The 16,076-nt window shown below is 56.8% G+C and overlaps 5 protein-coding genes across 5 annotated transcripts; 1 reads left to right on the plus strand and 4 right to left on the minus strand.

The window, feature by feature from the left end:
* Positions 1-347: 347 nt before the first annotated feature.
* On the minus strand, positions 348-659 carry CHGG_04573 (uncharacterized protein; the record flags this gene model as incomplete). The annotated part of the gene is made up of 1 exon (XM_001223786.1): positions 348-659. One exon carries the CDS (start codon positions 657-659, stop codon positions 348-350), a length of 312 nt encoding a protein of 103 aa, XP_001223787.1.
* Positions 660-1,586: 927 nt separating this feature from the next.
* On the plus strand, positions 1,587-5,205 carry CHGG_04574 (uncharacterized protein; the record flags this gene model as incomplete). Its single annotated transcript, XM_001223787.1, has 2 exons — positions 1,587-1,605; positions 1,808-5,205. 2 exons carry the CDS (start codon positions 1,587-1,589, stop codon positions 5,203-5,205), a joined length of 3,417 nt encoding a protein of 1,138 aa, XP_001223788.1.
* Positions 5,206-5,831: 626 nt separating this feature from the next.
* On the minus strand, positions 5,832-7,449 carry CHGG_04575 (uncharacterized protein; the record flags this gene model as incomplete). The annotated part of the gene is made up of 5 exons (XM_001223788.1): positions 5,832-6,311; positions 6,452-6,924; positions 6,978-7,143; positions 7,197-7,279; positions 7,356-7,449. 5 exons carry the CDS (start codon positions 7,447-7,449, stop codon positions 5,832-5,834), a joined length of 1,296 nt encoding a protein of 431 aa, XP_001223789.1.
* A 538-nt stretch (positions 7,450-7,987) lies between these two features.
* Positions 7,988-9,669, minus strand: CHGG_04576 (uncharacterized protein; the record flags this gene model as incomplete). The annotated part of the gene is made up of 2 exons (XM_001223789.1): positions 7,988-8,799; positions 8,895-9,669. 2 exons carry the CDS (start codon positions 9,667-9,669, stop codon positions 7,988-7,990), a joined length of 1,587 nt encoding a protein of 528 aa, XP_001223790.1.
* Positions 9,670-10,419: 750 nt separating this feature from the next.
* On the minus strand, positions 10,420-15,684 carry CHGG_04577 (uncharacterized protein; the record flags this gene model as incomplete). Its single annotated transcript, XM_001223790.1, has 8 exons — positions 10,420-10,689; positions 10,758-11,146; positions 11,205-11,311; positions 11,369-11,763; positions 11,815-12,145; positions 12,214-12,503; positions 12,556-15,200; positions 15,273-15,684. The coding sequence occupies 8 exons, from the start codon at positions 15,682-15,684 to the stop codon at positions 10,420-10,422; spliced, it is 4,839 nt and encodes a 1,612-aa protein (XP_001223791.1).
* Between the last annotated feature and the right edge of the window lie 392 nt (positions 15,685-16,076).

The following is a 16,076-nucleotide window of genomic DNA, read 5'->3' on the forward strand; positions in this document are numbered from 1 at the left end:
AAAAAAAAGAAAGATGAAAAAAGAAACGAGAAGAGAAAGAACGAAGGGAAAAAAGAAAAAGAGGAAAAGGGGAGAAAATAAGAGAAAGAAAGAAAAAGAAAGTTCTATCGCTCAACTTGAAAGATATCTTTAAGCAATTGAGTAGTTTATAAATTGATAGATTTAACCAACTGAGGAATAAGGCGGCCATCTCGAGAAAGAAAAGAGGGGGGTAGAGCCCTTGGCCATCCTCACTTAGCTAGCCACAACAGCCCAGACCTGGGATGCATAGAGCTGCAGAGCCGGAATGCCAATCACGAGATCTCCTTCTTGCGGATTAGGATCCCGCAGGAACAAGAGATGATATTTCAACACCAGCGCTCCACCAGCGTCGCTGGTCCAGCGACGTGGTACGATTCCGGGTCCGCCGTTGTGTCGCGCGAGATGGTGATGGTCTGCTGCAGAACCGGCTGAGCAATGGAGCCGTCTGGAGACCGCTCCATGGCAGCCGCCCGATTCCGTGTGATGGGTCCCTGGTGGTCCCGATCTTCCTCCTCCCACCTCTCGAGGATAACCTCGGCCCGAGCGAAATGGAACTTGGCCAAGACAACCACCTTGACTTCGTGATTCGATGCTGAGAACCACCAGCGCATAGCATGGCGAAGCTGATTCAACGACATGGAGTATCCCGCGTTATTGTCTCGGCGACGGTGGGCGCCGAACCCTCCTCGCCCCCGTGCCCACTTGTGTACTTCAAAAATGATCAAGGCCGCATTTGCTTCAGAAAGGATGTTTCTTTTTTCTTTTTTTTTTCTTTTTTGTTTCTTTTTTTCTTTTTTTAAGTGAAAGAAAAAAGAAAAAAATGCTCTCGTCACCGGGTATCCGTAGGGGCGGCCCTAACTTCAACCGCATAAATTCGACTTATCTACGAAACCGTTACGCCCCTTTTTTCTTTTATTCGCACCCATTTAAGGTCGATCATTCTCACGACTTTATGTTCTCTGCCCGCAAATTCCAAGGACTTAACACAGTACCACACTGCGGCAATGGCAAACTCAACCTAGGTTTACTCAAACAAGGACATCTATTCCCGTAATTCCAGGTACCGATCCCAGCGGCATCCAGCAGGCAACAAACGAGAGACGTTGCTGGGATGGCATTCTTTCCTCGATCTTGGGGAGGGCCAGGGCCCGCATTCCAACCATTTCCCCGTTGGAACTCCAATTTACCCTTTTATCTCTCGCCGAGCTTCCTCAGCCTCCCTTAAGTCCCTTGTCATCAAGGCGCCATCCCCAAATGTTGCTGACTACAGTCCCAGTTTGGCCTAACAAGGCAAAGCACCATCCACTCAGACTCACACGTCCAACTTTCTCCCCGCGCCGTTCTGGCCGCCCTCTAATAACAGTATGCAAGCATGGTTTTTTTTTCCCGGCCGGGGTTGACACTGGACGTGCTATTTGTAGATTTTGACGATTGTAACATGGGGGGAAGTTGGTTCCGATCCTTGGCAGGGCTGAAAGAGCTGACAGAGATCAAGGTGTTTTGCGGGACGCCAAGACGCTAGTATAAAAAGGGACGGTTCTGAGAAGTGCGACAGCGGGTTCAAGATGGTGGGGCGCATGTGGGGTTGGATTGTGAGATTCCATGTCACCATATCCCATAGCAGCAACAGCCAGCGCTGAGCACCCAAAGTACCTCGAGTGACTACCTCCCAACAAGGCCCAAACAACAACACCTCACTCGGATCACATGGCCGATTAACCCGCACAACAGTGGACCGGGGGATCAACGGACCAACAGACCGACATGGCTGACACGGGGGAAACAGAACTGGCCAGCGTCAACACCATCATCGCTGCGGGCCCCGCCTCAGAAACGACACCGCCCCGACAACACCCCCCGCCGCCGCAGCGAGCCCCGGAGTTGGACTCGTGTGACACTCCCGAACCCGTCTTTCCTCCTCTACACAACAATGCCGGTACAGATGCAGATTCCATTACATCCGGTGTTTCGGCCACTCCCCGCGCCGGTACCGCTACGGGCGCCGGCGTAGGTGACGACAATGATGAAGACGAACCCGCTGTTGCCCGGCCTTTCCTGCGTACCTCGAGCCCCGACCCAGCCTCGCGGCCAGGCTTGTCCGAGACTGTCGAAGATGAAGACGATGAAGGGCGTGTTGGGGCCACCGGCGATGACGCAGGCCCGCGTCCAAGGCCGAATCACAAGATGCACAGGTTCAGTTTGTACGAAACGGCCAGCCGCTTCTATATCGTCGGCGGCGACGTGACCGAGAAACGATACCGCATACTCAAAGTCGACCGCACCAACGACGGCGACGACGCCCCGGAGCTGAGCATCACCGACGACAAGACCGTCTATACCCAGAAGGACATGAACCAGCTCCTCGATACTATAGACGACGGCAATAAGGGGACGGGCGGGCTAAAGCTGCGGTGCACCACCTGGGGCATCCTGGGCTTTATCAAGTTCACAGGCCCCTATTACATGTTGTTGATCACCAAGAAGAGCACCGTCGCCATGATCGGAGGCCACTACGTCTACCAGATTGACGACACCGACCTCATCCCCCTAACGTCGCCCAACTACAAAGCAGACCAACGCAACACCGAAGAGTCACGCTTCTTAGGCATCCTCAACCATCTCGATTTGGCCCGGTCCTTCTACTACAGCTACTCCTACGATATCACTCGCAGCCTACAGCACAACATATCTAGGGAGAGAGCCGCCATGACCAACGGCCGCCCTTGCTCTTCTGACGATGACTTCAACCCCATGTTTGTCTGGAACGACCACCTGCTTCGGCCGGCCGCTAAGGTCCTCAACGCGCCCTTCGACTGGTGCCGCCCGATTATACATGGTTACATTGACCAGTCCGCCGTGTCCGTCTACGGGAGGACCGCCCACATAGCAATTATCGCCCGCCGCAGCCGTTATTTCGCTGGCGCTAGGTTTTTGAAGAGGGGCGCTAATGACCTGGGATACGTGGCGAACGACGTCGAGACGGAGCAGATTGTGTCCGAGGCCATGACCACCTCGTTTCATGCGCCGGGTCCCAAGTTCTTTGCCAACCCTACATACACCTCATATGTACAACATCGCGGTTCCATCCCCCTTTATTGGACGCAGGATAACACGGGTGTCACCCCCAAACCGCCGATAGAGCTGAACCTGGTAGATCCCTTTTACACGGCAGCAGCACTACATTTTGACAACCTCTTTGAGCGGTACGGCGCGCCCATCTACGTTCTGAACCTGATCAAGGCTCGCGAGCGGACGCCGCGCGAGAGCAAGCTCCTGGAAGAATACACCCGCGCCATTGCATACCTCAACCAGTTCCTACCAGCCGACAAGAAAATCATCCATCGGGCCTGGGACATGTCGCGCGCTGCCAAGAGCCGCGACCAGGACGTGATCGGTACGCTTGAGAGCATTGCCGAGGAGGTCGTGAGCACCACGGGCTTTTTCCAAAACGGCGATGGCCACGTCTCCCCGATCCGCGCCCAGAACGGCGTGGCCCGTACAAACTGTATCGATTGCCTGGACCGCACAAACGCCGCCCAATTTGTCATCGGGAAGCGGGCGCTGGGCCACCAACTCCACGCACTGGGTATTCTGGGGGACACCACGGTAGAATACGACACCGACGCCGTCAACCTGTTCACACATATGTACCACGATCATGGGGATACCATTGCCGTGCAGTACGGCGGGTCGCAGCTGGTCAACACCATGGAGACCTACCGCAAGATCAACCAGTGGACTAGCCACTCGCGTGACATGATCGAGAGCTTCAAGCGATACTACCACAACTCTTTCCTGGACGGTCAGCGCCAAGAAGCCTACAATCTGTTTCTGGGCAACTACATCTTCGCCCAGGGGCAGCCCATGCTATGGGATCTGGCTACGGACTACTACCTTCATCACGAGGATCCCCGGACATGGCTGGAAAAGCGGAAGCGTGACTACATTCGCTGGTACACCCCGGAGTTTCTAAAGGAACGCACACTTGCCCCGTACCCGCCCTTTCCACCCGCCGCGGACAGCAAGCCGATCTCTGGCTATGATGACTACTGGTTGGAATATTACCGCCCGTCCACCCTCTCCTCCTTCCCCAAGATGTTTCCGTACAAAATGAATTCGACCATCAAATACATCCCATTCAAGTCCACCCAGGACGGTCGGTACGACCTCAGCCCATTCCGCGTGCGCAACGACGCCGACGGCGACGCCCATGATAAGAAGAAGGCAAAGAAAGAAGTAACCATCGTCGCCCCCAACGACCTAGCTCGCATGGCCGACGACACCGAGACATCATCCGTGAGCGAGAAACCCGCAAGCCCAACCCAGAGCGCTGCCAGCGCCGCTGCGAACGGCCGCGTGTCGCTTCACCGCTGGCTGCACGAGAAAAACACACCCAGCGAGACCCAGTCCCACCACCATCACCATCATCACCAACGCCGCCAAAGCACGAACTCCCACAGCCGCAACACTAGCATCGAGGAAACGCACAATAACAACCACAATCATCACCACCAGCACCACCAGCACCAGTCCACTCACACCCGCACTCCGTCTAGAGACCAGGACCAGGAGAAAAAGAAACCGCACCAGACCGCACTCGAGAAGTCCCGCGCCGCCCAGCAGACCTTTACCCAGGTGGTGCGCGACTCGCTCGACCCGGCCGTCAGCGCCGCCGAGGCCGACGACTACGCGCGGTACGTTGCCCATCCACAAAGCCTCCCCCTGGTCGTCTCGTCGTCCACGGGGGCGGGGGCCGGGGTCGATGGGAATCATAGTAGTGGCGGTGGCGGTAGCTTCACGAACGGCAGCAGCAACCACAACAATAATAGTAATAATATATTCTTGCTGCCTGTGGACGAGATCGAGCCCGAGTATCTCGCCTTCATAAACGGCAAGTGGAGGGACGAAGGGCTCGGGCAGGAGGTGGATTTCGGGAGGGTCGTTCGGGGCAAGGACGGAAGGAGTCGCGGCAGTGAGAATGGGGACCGGGAATACGAGGGCCGGGGAGAGGATGATGGGGATGGGGGGGAGGAGGAAGATGACAGAGCGCTGTATGCCGAGACGGTGCGGGTCGCGGAGAACCCGCTGACCGTCACGGAGGAGGACGCGCTCAAGAAGAGGTACAAGGCCTATCGGAAGTGGCTGCGCGGGAAGAGCTTGTTTAAGCAGCAGCCGGTGGACTAGGAGTCACCGGCGGCTTTGTCGGGTGGTCTTGTTGCTGGTGATGAGGATGATGATGGTGGTGGTGGTGGTGGTGGCGGTGATGATAACGGCGGCGGGTTGGGGAGGCGGGGCTCGTGGGGCGCCGAGTCGGGTGGGATGGTTGGGGACGATGATATTCCGCGTGGGTTTGATGCTTCGAAGGAACGGTCGGGCGAGGAGGCGGTTAGTTGGAAGGGAAGAGCGCTGCCAGGCGGGGGTCCTTTTCCACTAGCGGCGCAACGTGTGACGAGAGGTCGATTGCCGATGCGGTCTCCCCCCCGGTCATCTTAAGGACTGCTGCTAGCGCCCTGGAGGAGGTGAGCAGTTCCTGTTGGAGGTGGGTGTGGGTTTTGGCCGTCGTGCCATGGCTGTGCTCTGCAAGATGCAGCCAGCTGAGGACGAGGGCGTTGATAATCTCGTCTTGCCATGGCGAGTGGGGGATCCGCGGCCAGCAGTTTGTAAGCACCGCTTGGAGCGCCTTGATAGCCGCGAGAAGCGTCGCAGGAGCGACGGGAGCGAAAGGGTCGGTCATGATGGTCGAGAGCATCGGGACGAGATCCTACGGCGCTTGGTGAGCTTGCTTCACGCGGCTTTCCGGCCCGGGGATATCAGGGAACTCTCACCTTGAGATGCTTCACCGCATGCACACCCATCTCTTCCAGGATGGCCACGGTCTGTTGACAGAGCACCTCCACAATTCTCACGTGGTCTTTCGCGTGGAAATACCCGCCCAACACTCCCTCGCGGAGCATTCTGTCGAGGAATCTATTCTTTGGCGCACGGGCAACCCCGTCCTTCCCGATGGCGGGCTGCTTCTTCGCCAGGCAGAGCAGCGCGCTGTATGCCGGGACTAGGAGCTCCACCGATCCCTCCTCGGGCGTCAGACTGGGAAGGTAGCTCAACGTCGGGAAGATGGCGTCTTCGAACACCTGGGCCAGGCCCGTGTCGTGCAGGGTCTTGTCGGGGAACTTGGTGAGGAAGTCGGTTAGGATAAGCAGGCCGCGCCGGCGCACCGGGGTGGCGGTGTCGTCGGCCAGGGTGAGCAGCACGGGGATGAAGAGTGGCCAGTGTTGGGCGATGAGTTGGACCTGGGGTGTGGGGATGGAGGCACGGAGTTAATTTATTTGTTTTTGGTTTTGGTTTGGTCTGGTCTGTTGTGTATAGAAGATACCCCCTTTTTCTTTGCTGAGTTTGTCGGAGATTTGGAATATGAATTGCGTGCACTTACGTTGGCTTCCCGCACTGCCCATGCTACCGCGGGGATACTTCTCATGTCGGTGTACTTCCACGGCTTGGTCACGGCAGACTCGTCGGGCATGCTCTCACCCTTGCTGGCGGCATTTTCTGTGTACTCTGCCTTCCGGCCAGACGCTGTGATGGAGGATGGTTTGGACTGGGAGAAGAGCGGGCGCAGGTAGGCTTGTAGGACGGTTTCGGTGAGGAACTCCTCCTCGGTGGAACTGTCGGGGACGCTGAATTGTTGCTCGAGAAGTCGGTTCGCAATGTCTTCCGTTTCGTGACTTCCACCGCTCTGCTCCTCGTTTGTGTAGGCAAGCAGGGTGTACAGGACCTCGTTTTCCAGCCTCACTGGGTTTGTGGTTTGCCTCAGGAGCGCTTCGAGAACGGTGATGCCCAACCCGGCGTTGGTCTGGCACTGCTCGACGACAGTTCGACTGGTCTGGAGTAGGTCCTGGCTTGAAACTGGGGAGCAGTGAGTCTCGTGGTGGAGTGATGTGAGGGTTGAGCATACACACCCTCAGACTGGTCTTGGGTGACCACGGGGGTTATGAGTTTGGCGATGTTGAGAGCAAGTTCTTTGACTGCGTCATGGTCTGTGGAGAGCTCAGGGGTGATACGGTCCCCGCACCGCCGTAGACACGTAAGAACCGATAGGAGTTGAGTTCGCGCCGTTCTCACATCCTAGAATTTGTTAATAGCTGAGAGCTGAGCACAGGTCTAGTTCCTTTGCTCACCCTCGATTTCGCCGATGAGGTTAGGTTGAGGGGTTCTCTTGTTACATCCGCAAGTTCTCTGAGAGTGAATGACTGTGGTAAACCTGTGATGCGCGGTTATTAGCAGCTAGTCCTCTGTCTAGTCAAGCACTCTATAATATTCCTCCTTTAAAAACATACCCTGGGCAAACTTGTCGCGTGCCTCTGCCGTTTCCAGCTCTTCCAAACTTTGAATTTGCGCTGCTTTCGCCGTGATCTGCTCGAACCACGACATTTTGACCGTAGGGCGGACGGTTCGGTAATCCTTGTCTGGATGGTCTTAAAAGGCGACTTTTAAATTGTAGAACCTTCCCCTAGATTGAGATATGCCGTGAAAGTCTATTTCGGTTTTGGAGGTGTGGTGTTGAGATTATTAAGGCTGCCACTCATGAGTTTGGGTGCTGGAGCATCCGCTGTTTCCACCCTTGGATGGGGGCTGGAAGACGCTGAAGTCCCGCTGTAACTATAGCAGTCATGACATTAATTTTCCAGTCGTTCACCCAAAACTCGATAAACAACGCAGCAGCGAGGACAATATTTGAGACAAAAAAGGCGAACAAGATACCACGTAGATATGTATTTCGAGTTCGGGGCCAAGCCCTCTACGGCTTGATACCCCTTCTCTCATAACCTCATGGAACATTGCAATCATGGCAGTCATAAGTCTTGTGGATGGAACTTCATATCTTAATGGCTCGCAGCGACTGCCCCAGTCTAGAGCCGGAGAAGCGAGTTTGTGGTATGTTCATTCACATCTAAACCAGGCCTCTACATTAGGGGATTCCCAACTCCTCTCTCCTTTTCCTCACCTCCTCGATACCCCCAGCTGGGTCTTCCACTTCCGGGTTCCGCAATTGCCAGGCCAGCGCAACGTCGAGCGCCGGACCCGTCCACTTCCCAGGATTGACTCCTAACGCCTTGGCTAACATCTTTCCGTCCACGAGACGCTTGATGGTAGGAGCATTCATTACGTCCAGTTCCACAAGGTGGTCGAGGAACCGCTGCCATTCAGCCAGCACATCATCCCAAGCATAGCTCCCCCCTTCATCTACGACTGTAACACGTTCAGCCACATCAGCCAAGATGGCGTAGAGGACCTGTAGCCGCCAATTACCACCGCGGGCATCCCAGTCTCTGATAGCCATGCCGAACCGGTCCCGCTGGTCTAGACCTTCCCGTTTTTCCCGAACTATATCCCTGAGCGCCAAGATGGCCCGGCGGTGGCGGTGTGCGGCCGTGACGACGTCGGACAGCTTGTTGGGCGCCTTGAAGCCCTCCCTGGCGGCTTGCGTCGGGAGCGGTAGCGCAGGCTTCCCCGACTTCAGGGGCGGGTCGTCCGGCAGCGGCTCCCAGGGGGTGAGGGTCGCCAGTGACCAGGCATAGTACCGCGCTTCCTCGCTCGTGACGAGCAGGTCGTAGATAGAGCCGGGCGTCTTGTTTGCCTCGAGCTGCTCCAAGCACTCGTAGGCGGTTTTCCAAGTCGTCGTATCCGGCTTCGGCATACCCGCCCGCTCAGGGTCCGTGAACACAGCGTGGTAGAGACCAAGCCTGTCGATCAGCCGAAGCGACTCGACGGGCTTCTTGCCTACAAAAAGAAGTCAGCATCATTATCCCAGTACCTCCCACGCTTGAAAAAAAGAAGGCTGTTTGTGGTGTCGCGAAGAGCAAAAAAAAACCCACCCTTCATCATCTTCTCCAGCTCGACGCCGATCCGCTCCCTCGAGATCTTAACCTTCAAGTTCCCCAACACCCTCTCATCGCCCATGACCTGCTCCGCAGCCGGGTCAATTTTGAACCCCAACCGACTCGCAAACCTCACCAGCCTCAACACCCTTAGCGGATCATCCAAAAACGTCTGCAACGGCTCCAGCGGCGTGCGAATCAACCCGGCCTCCAAATCCGCCAACCCACCCACAAAGTCCTCCACCATGCCGGTCCCCAAATTATAAAACAGCGCATTCACACTCGCATCCCTCCTCAGCGCGTCCTCCTCGGCCGTCCCAAACTCGACCACCGGATTCCGACTCGACTCGGTATACGTCTCCCTCCGCAGATTCACAAAATCCACATCCAGCCCGCACAGTTTAATTGTGCTTGTGGCCAGATGCTTGGACTTGTCCGGGTTGCGCGGCACCGTGTGCAGGCGGCCGACGTCGTCGGGCAGCAGCGCGTGGCGCTCGCGGTGCGCCGGCTCGTCGCAGTAGTCGCGCAGCCGGTCCACGAACTCCTCGCCCGTCATGGCGCTGAGCGCCGTGTCGATGTCGTGCGACGGGATGCCCAGCAGCTTGTCCCGCACCCAGCCGCCGGCCCAGCGCAGCACGAGGGGCTCCGCACGGTCGGAGGATGGGGTGGTGGTGGTGGTCATGGTTTGCGCGGCGGCGAGGAGGAGCGTTTTGAGCTGCTCTTCGCGTTTGGTGAGCGTGATGGTGGGGCGGGGGTTGGTTGAGGTGGCCATAGTTCTAGGGTTTGTGGTTGTGACTGTGGATGTGGTTGTATTTGTGCTTGTGGGTTGAGCTGTAATGATATTCCTCTTGGTGGTGCTCGAGAAGGGGGCACTTGGTGGGGTAGTTCTCCCAGAGGCTTGGGCTGCCAGATGCAAGTGATCGAGCTTGCGTTTCATGTGAGGAGAGATATTTGACGTGACAAATATCCTCGGTCTGGTAAGTCGTGTGAGCATCTGCGTACTGAGGGTCGCCGTCTTATACCCTCATTTTCTGGTCTCTTTGTGTGACTCGTTGCCGGATGACTCGACGTGCGCAGCAAACACGGCTTCCTGCCGAGTCTAACCCTGAGAAATATGAGGGGCGTATAGACTGTGACAGCAATGCTCGAAGACTATACGACGAATTGAGCGAGTTAGGACGAAAAAGAGTGTTGAAATTGAGATGGTTGTTCAAGAAATCTGATCATTGATGGATCGGTACAGAAAGCTGTAATACAGTATATATAATGAGACCAACACTGTACATGCACACTGTACGTTCCCTTGTGGAAGGTTTAACACCCAACTACCGGAGAAGGAATCTGCACATCCAGAGACAATATCACAGACAAAATGTTTTCTGGCGCCTTCTAGATTCTACTATATTATGCTTGACGACGCAACTAGCCGCCTCAACCAACACCAACAGATGCGCGCTCGAGCCGATCACCTGGTATTTGTCTTCGTCCTCTAAACCAAAACCCCCTACCCCCTCTCCCACCCTCAAGCAACCTCTTCTGTCGCCGCGGTTTCGGTCTCCGCTGCCACTGTTACCGGTGGTGGCAGGCCAGCAGAAGGGAGCGGCGCCTCCACCACAGGCTCTTCCTCCTCCAAGGCGAGATCCGCCTTCAGGTTCGGCAAGAACCGATCAATCCGCTTCCATGTCTCGTTCCACAGCTCCTCTTTCGACGAGTCCTTACTCGGCGGTACGAGGTATCCGTTGCTCGACATGATGAGAAGCACGTTCTTGAGATTCTCGGGTACAGCCTCCTCCTAAAAACACGCAGCACACGTTAGCCACACAACCCACAACCCCTTTACATCCAAGGAAGTAAACATACCAAGCTATCCCCCTGCCCACTGTTCATCAAACGATCCATAATCTCGATGATCTTGACCCAGAGGTCCAGCATGCCGTCCCACTCGGACAGCACGACCAGGTACTGCAAAAACACCTTGGACAGCAGCGAGGCGGCCTGGACCCGCGTCTCGCTCATGCCGTCGCGATCCGACGAGAAGACCTCGGGCTTGAGCAGGCGCAGGATCAGCGGGAAGAGCACCTCGCCGAAGATGGCCGTCCACTCCGAGTGCTCCTCCTGCGACGACGTCAGGTCCGGCGAGAGCAGTGACCGCTGCAGCGAGCTGAAGGCCAGGTGTCGGATCTCGCGGCACGGGTTGGTGCACTGCGTCGTGAGTGCCTGGAAGACTGGGAGCCAGTAGGCGGACCAAGCTGCGGTGGTGTTAGTAAGCCTGCGGCTGCGTGCGTGTCGAGGGAGGGGGGTGCGCACCTTCGCTGCTTTCTAGGTGCGACTGCTTCATGAGATGAGGGATGCGTTCCGTCATGCGGTAGATGCTGTTGAGGGCCTTGACACCACGCTCGACCACGGAATTCTCACTGCTTCGTGTTAGCAACCAACTCTTCTTCTGCACATGTCCTAGATCAAAAACCTACCTCGGCTTGTCATGCTTGACAGGCCGTCCGCCTTTTCGCCCCTGCTTCCGATCGTTCTCCTGTTCTGCTACGGCCCCAACACTGGCCATCGAGGCAAACTCGTTCAGCAGCGCGAGCGCAGCCTCGTAGTTATCCGCCATGATGGCCGACGGCGTTTCCGAGACGCCGTTATGGAGTATTTCAAATACGGCGGGCGCCGCGTCGCTATCCGTGGCTAGAGTCTGCAGGATCACCCAGAAATCGGGCGACGTCATGATCTCGTTTCGCAGCGGGCAGGGCTTCTCGGTGCAGATCCTGAGGCCGCGCAGCACGAGGCCGGACGCCTTGGTTAATGTGTCGCTGGGGAAGCTTGAGACGGTGTGGAGAAGGATCGGAACCCGGACGTAGTCATAATCCTGGTCTTGGTCAGCCGGTCATCCTGCCATAAGGCTCAACGGTTGACTCACATAACTCGCTTGGAGGAGGTTGAAGAGGAAAAAGGTAGCCCGCTCGATCAGAATCGGATGATACCGCGGTACATCCCGGAGGATAGCCTGGATAGCTTCCACAACGCGCTTCCCGAGCAGTTCGACGGTGCTGTCGTCACGCAGCGCTAGGACTGTGCAAAATTCGAGAATGTACACCAACGCAGGGTCGTACAGCGCGGTGCTTTGCCTCGGCTTCTGCCCGTTGACCTGAGACGGAGGAATGTTTTCTGCCTTGACTGTGATCACGGTTGACCCGTTGTCTTCGGGAATTTGGTCGAGTAGGGTGTCCACCAGAGCCTCGAGACTATGGCTAGGAAGGTGTCTGTACTGTGTTAGATCTGTTTCCAAATATAACCAGTGCACCGAGTTGAAACTTACGCAACATTGGCAAACACATCGCCCATGTGGCACTGGTTCACGCAGTCCACAGTACACAACGTGCTCTCGAGCTCCTCATCCGACGGCTCAGGAGGGTCATCAGCAGCATAGCTCGAGATATACGAGGTGAAGGCCGAGAAGAAGCCGGCCTCGCTCTGTTTCGCACCCCTGTCAATCACCTGCGAGGGCGGTTGTAACGGGATTGCTGGCAGAGCAAGCTTATCGGCCTCGGTCGAGAAAAATGAGGGTATCAACGAGTTAACGAACAAGTTGAGCCATATACGGATAATCTGGTCCACATTAGCATGGCAACGACATTACTCGCAAAAACCAGCCACTTACGTGCTTCCAGCTCTTCCGAATGACATGCTCCGAGCCGGTGACAACACGGAACAAGACCAGCGTCGCCAGCTGCGGCCGGACGTCCCTCCCAAACCGGACAGCCAGCTCGCTGACCATGACGCTGTTCTCCCCCACCTGCACCTCGGTGTTGAGCGACGTGTTGGCGAGTGCCTCGCTGCCTAGCGTTGAGATGTAGCTCAACCGGTAGATGATCTCGTCGAGCGCCTCCGAGTTGCCGTACTTTGTTGCTATGCGCGCGCACTCGTCGAACCCGGTGATGACGCGCGCGTAGACGGTGTCGTCGGTGGCCGACATGAAGACGAAGAAGAGGCATGAGACGATGGGGTTCCATGTCGTCGCGAACATGTCGGCGTCGTAGATGTTGGTGTCGCAGAGTACCAGCGGGCCCGCCTCTTCCGTCTTTAGAAGAAGCTCCTTCCAAGCGTAATCGAATGCGTGCTTGTTGTCGTGCTCATCGGGGAGGATGATCTCGTTGGTCCTAATGGTGTCGAAGATCTCCTGCAAGTATTCAGGGGCGAAATCTTCGCCATCGTTCTGCCCGCGAAGGTTGCGCGAGAAGTCCTCGAACGTCATGCGCGACCTGTTCTTCAGCGTAGGAGTATGCTGATCTGTGTTGAGAAGGATAATGGCGTATGTGAGAATGAAGACGGCGTCTTTGTTCGCCACTCCCTTCGGGACTGAGCTAGTGCAATACTTCTCTGTGAAGGAGTTGACGATGCGCTCGATCAACGCCGACTCGCCAGGGAGCCGGAACGTTTCTAGCATAAGGCGGAGCGCTTCGTCTACCCGCTTGCCTGTAAAGTCGAACTGGTTCATAAACGCGTCCAGGGCCGCTTCGTTCCCCTTTTTCGACAAGAACTCGCCAAGCATTTTCTTATTCACCCTGGAAGTGCTCTGCAAGAATGTTGCAACACACAGCGGGTCGGAGGCGTCCTCGATCACGCCCTTTTCCTGCAAATAAGCCAGCCCGCCCTTGGGGCTTTCGTTAAACTTGCCCGTCCCCTTGATGATGAGCTTCTTCCTGCGCCGTCTCTCTCTTAACCTTGCCGGGTCGGGATATCCGTCCACCTCGGGAGTTTGGTCTAGCCTTTCGGCGATGAACTGAATGAAGCGTAGCAGCGCGTCCAGGCACAGCGGGGGTACGCTTGTTGTGCTCCAGGTGGCAGAGTCAGGTAGGGCACTCCGAGACAATAGCCCAATCAGGTCCTCGCAGAGATCTGCGCGGTTTTCGTCGCAGTCGTAGTTGACAAACAGCTCAGCCATAAAGGTTGGCATTCGCGCAAGCACGCCGATATTCTCCACCATGGCTTGCCTCGCGTCTGGTTTCCGAGCGCCGCCCTCGAGGCCCAGTTTCTGTCGGTCTTTGACGGCCACAGGGGTAGAGCGACCGCTGCCGGCTTGTGATGGCGGTGGTTTGACCAACTTGGGCGACTGTGGGATGCCTGAGTAGAGGCTTGGGTCGATTCCCGGTTCTCGAGGGATCTCCACCGCCGGATGCAGACAGGCAACAAGATACGACAAGTACAACTCTTGTTGTAGCTTGAGCACCCCTCTACAGGTAGAAAGCAGCGTGCCAGCCACGATCAATGCCTCCTGCAGAACGGCCATGTTATCGGACCGCACGAGCTGGAAGAGATAGCAGCACAGCTGATCTTCGGCGATCGATGCTAGGGCAGGGTGCCGGGCAATCGACGGCCCTGCCACTTCGAGTGCCACATGGATGATCCGCAGGGCCATGACCCTCATCTGGTCGGGGTGCTTTCGGTCGTGGGGGTCCAGAAATGTCACTAGGACGCGGAAGAGTTCCCGAATCGATGGTAGAGAATAGGGACGGAGGTCGACAGATGAAGCGCTCTCAGCGGCCGAGCTCGTGCTTGGCCGACCAGCCTCCGCACTGGGTCCCCTGGATGTTTCCGAAGCGGTGCTCCTCTTTTCCGAGCTTGACGACGGCCTCGGCTCGGCAGATGACTCGTTCGCCTCGCCAACTTTACCAACTTCAACCGCCTCACGAGTCTCACCAGAGATTGGCCCCACTGCTTCCACAGGCGATGCTGTCCCCATAGCCTCCGTCGTTTCTGGGGCTGTTGCCGGAACATCGGTCCCGTTAGTGGCTGGGTCCATGCTGACAGTGTCCATATCCCCACTCGTCTGTCGGTCCAAGGCTTCGCTCTCATCACCAGCCTCCTCTTCCAGATGTTTCAAGTCCTCGAAGATGATCTGAACCATGCGCACCATCGAAGCCTCAGCGGTCCGGCGCAGTACCTCCGAGAATCTCGGCCGTGAGCAAATGGTCAAGCCACGCCCCATCATATCGCACACGCTCTCGTCGCTGAGAATATCCCCGCCCGGCCCCGATAGCATGTCCTCCATCAAGTGCAGAATCATAAGCAGCACCACCTCCTCCTGCGCTGAGTCGCTAATGTCGAATTGGCAATGGGTGATAGCCGCCGAGAGGGACTGCATGGCAAGCGCAAAGCGGGGGGAGACGGGCGCAACGAAGCCATAGGCAAGAAACTTTTGTATCGCTCGCAGCGCGAGGACCGTAACGGGGGCAGCCGTGCCCTTGGCCTGAATAATCTGGAGGAATGGGTAGAGGAGCACGAGGGAGTCGAACCTGTGAAGGTCTGGCAGTTTCAAGTTAGCATATCTATCTCCCCATGCATCCCCATACATCCCCATCCACGGCAAATGCATACCTTTAACCCCCGCCAACTCCTGCCGCAGCCTCCCAAACCCCGAGATCAAGGGGTTGTCCTGCATGCTCTTGCCCTTCTTCCCGCGCAACCCCCATCTGTTCGTCGCCGCAAGATCGCCAACCCCATCCGCCGCGGCATCATGAGCCGTCTTGCGGGTACGGCGTGCGCCGGCGGTGGGCGGCACGAGCTGGATGAGGTTGGGGCTGCCGCCGAGGATGGCCGAGACGGATGAGTGCGGAGAGCGAGCATATTTCTGGATGGCCGAAGTGATGGATATGCATTCGGATATAACGAGCGAAACGGGGTCGACGGCTATCGAGACCGGGCGGCTGCGATACTGCATGCGCGTGGAGAGCAGTGGGTTCCGCCGAGGGGTAGACGTCCCAAGCGTTGCTGCCATGGCCGGGTCCATTATGGGCGCGCTGAGCTGGGCATCTCGGCTCATTCTGGAGACGCAACGGCGTTCTTAGTACCGGCGGTGTCCCAAGGGGCAGCACTCCCGGTTTGCGGTGCTAGACGGCGGTAATCGAGGTTGTGGCTGAGGACGGCAAGGGTGTATCGGAGGTAGCTAGTGACAAATTGGCCTTGTGGTGGTGCCACGGGTCGAGGATGGATTGAACCCTAGAAAGTGGCCCGCAGACCTGGAAACAAAAGTAAAAGCCAAACAACCGTTGAGTCAACGGTATCTTCTTGACAACAGCTCTGCGTCTGCAACTCTGTGAACTGTCCAACCTAAAGAACTCCACTCTCCGTAAGTAATCGCGTGTTGGGCCTCGAAGTCGTTAATTGTAAATGCCATCCTTG

Source organism: Chaetomium globosum, genomic scaffold, assembly GCF_000143365.1.
Source record: "Chaetomium globosum CBS 148.51 scaffold_4 genomic scaffold, whole genome shotgun sequence".
NCBI classification, from domain to species: Eukaryota; Fungi; Ascomycota; class Sordariomycetes; order Sordariales; family Chaetomiaceae; genus Chaetomium; species Chaetomium globosum.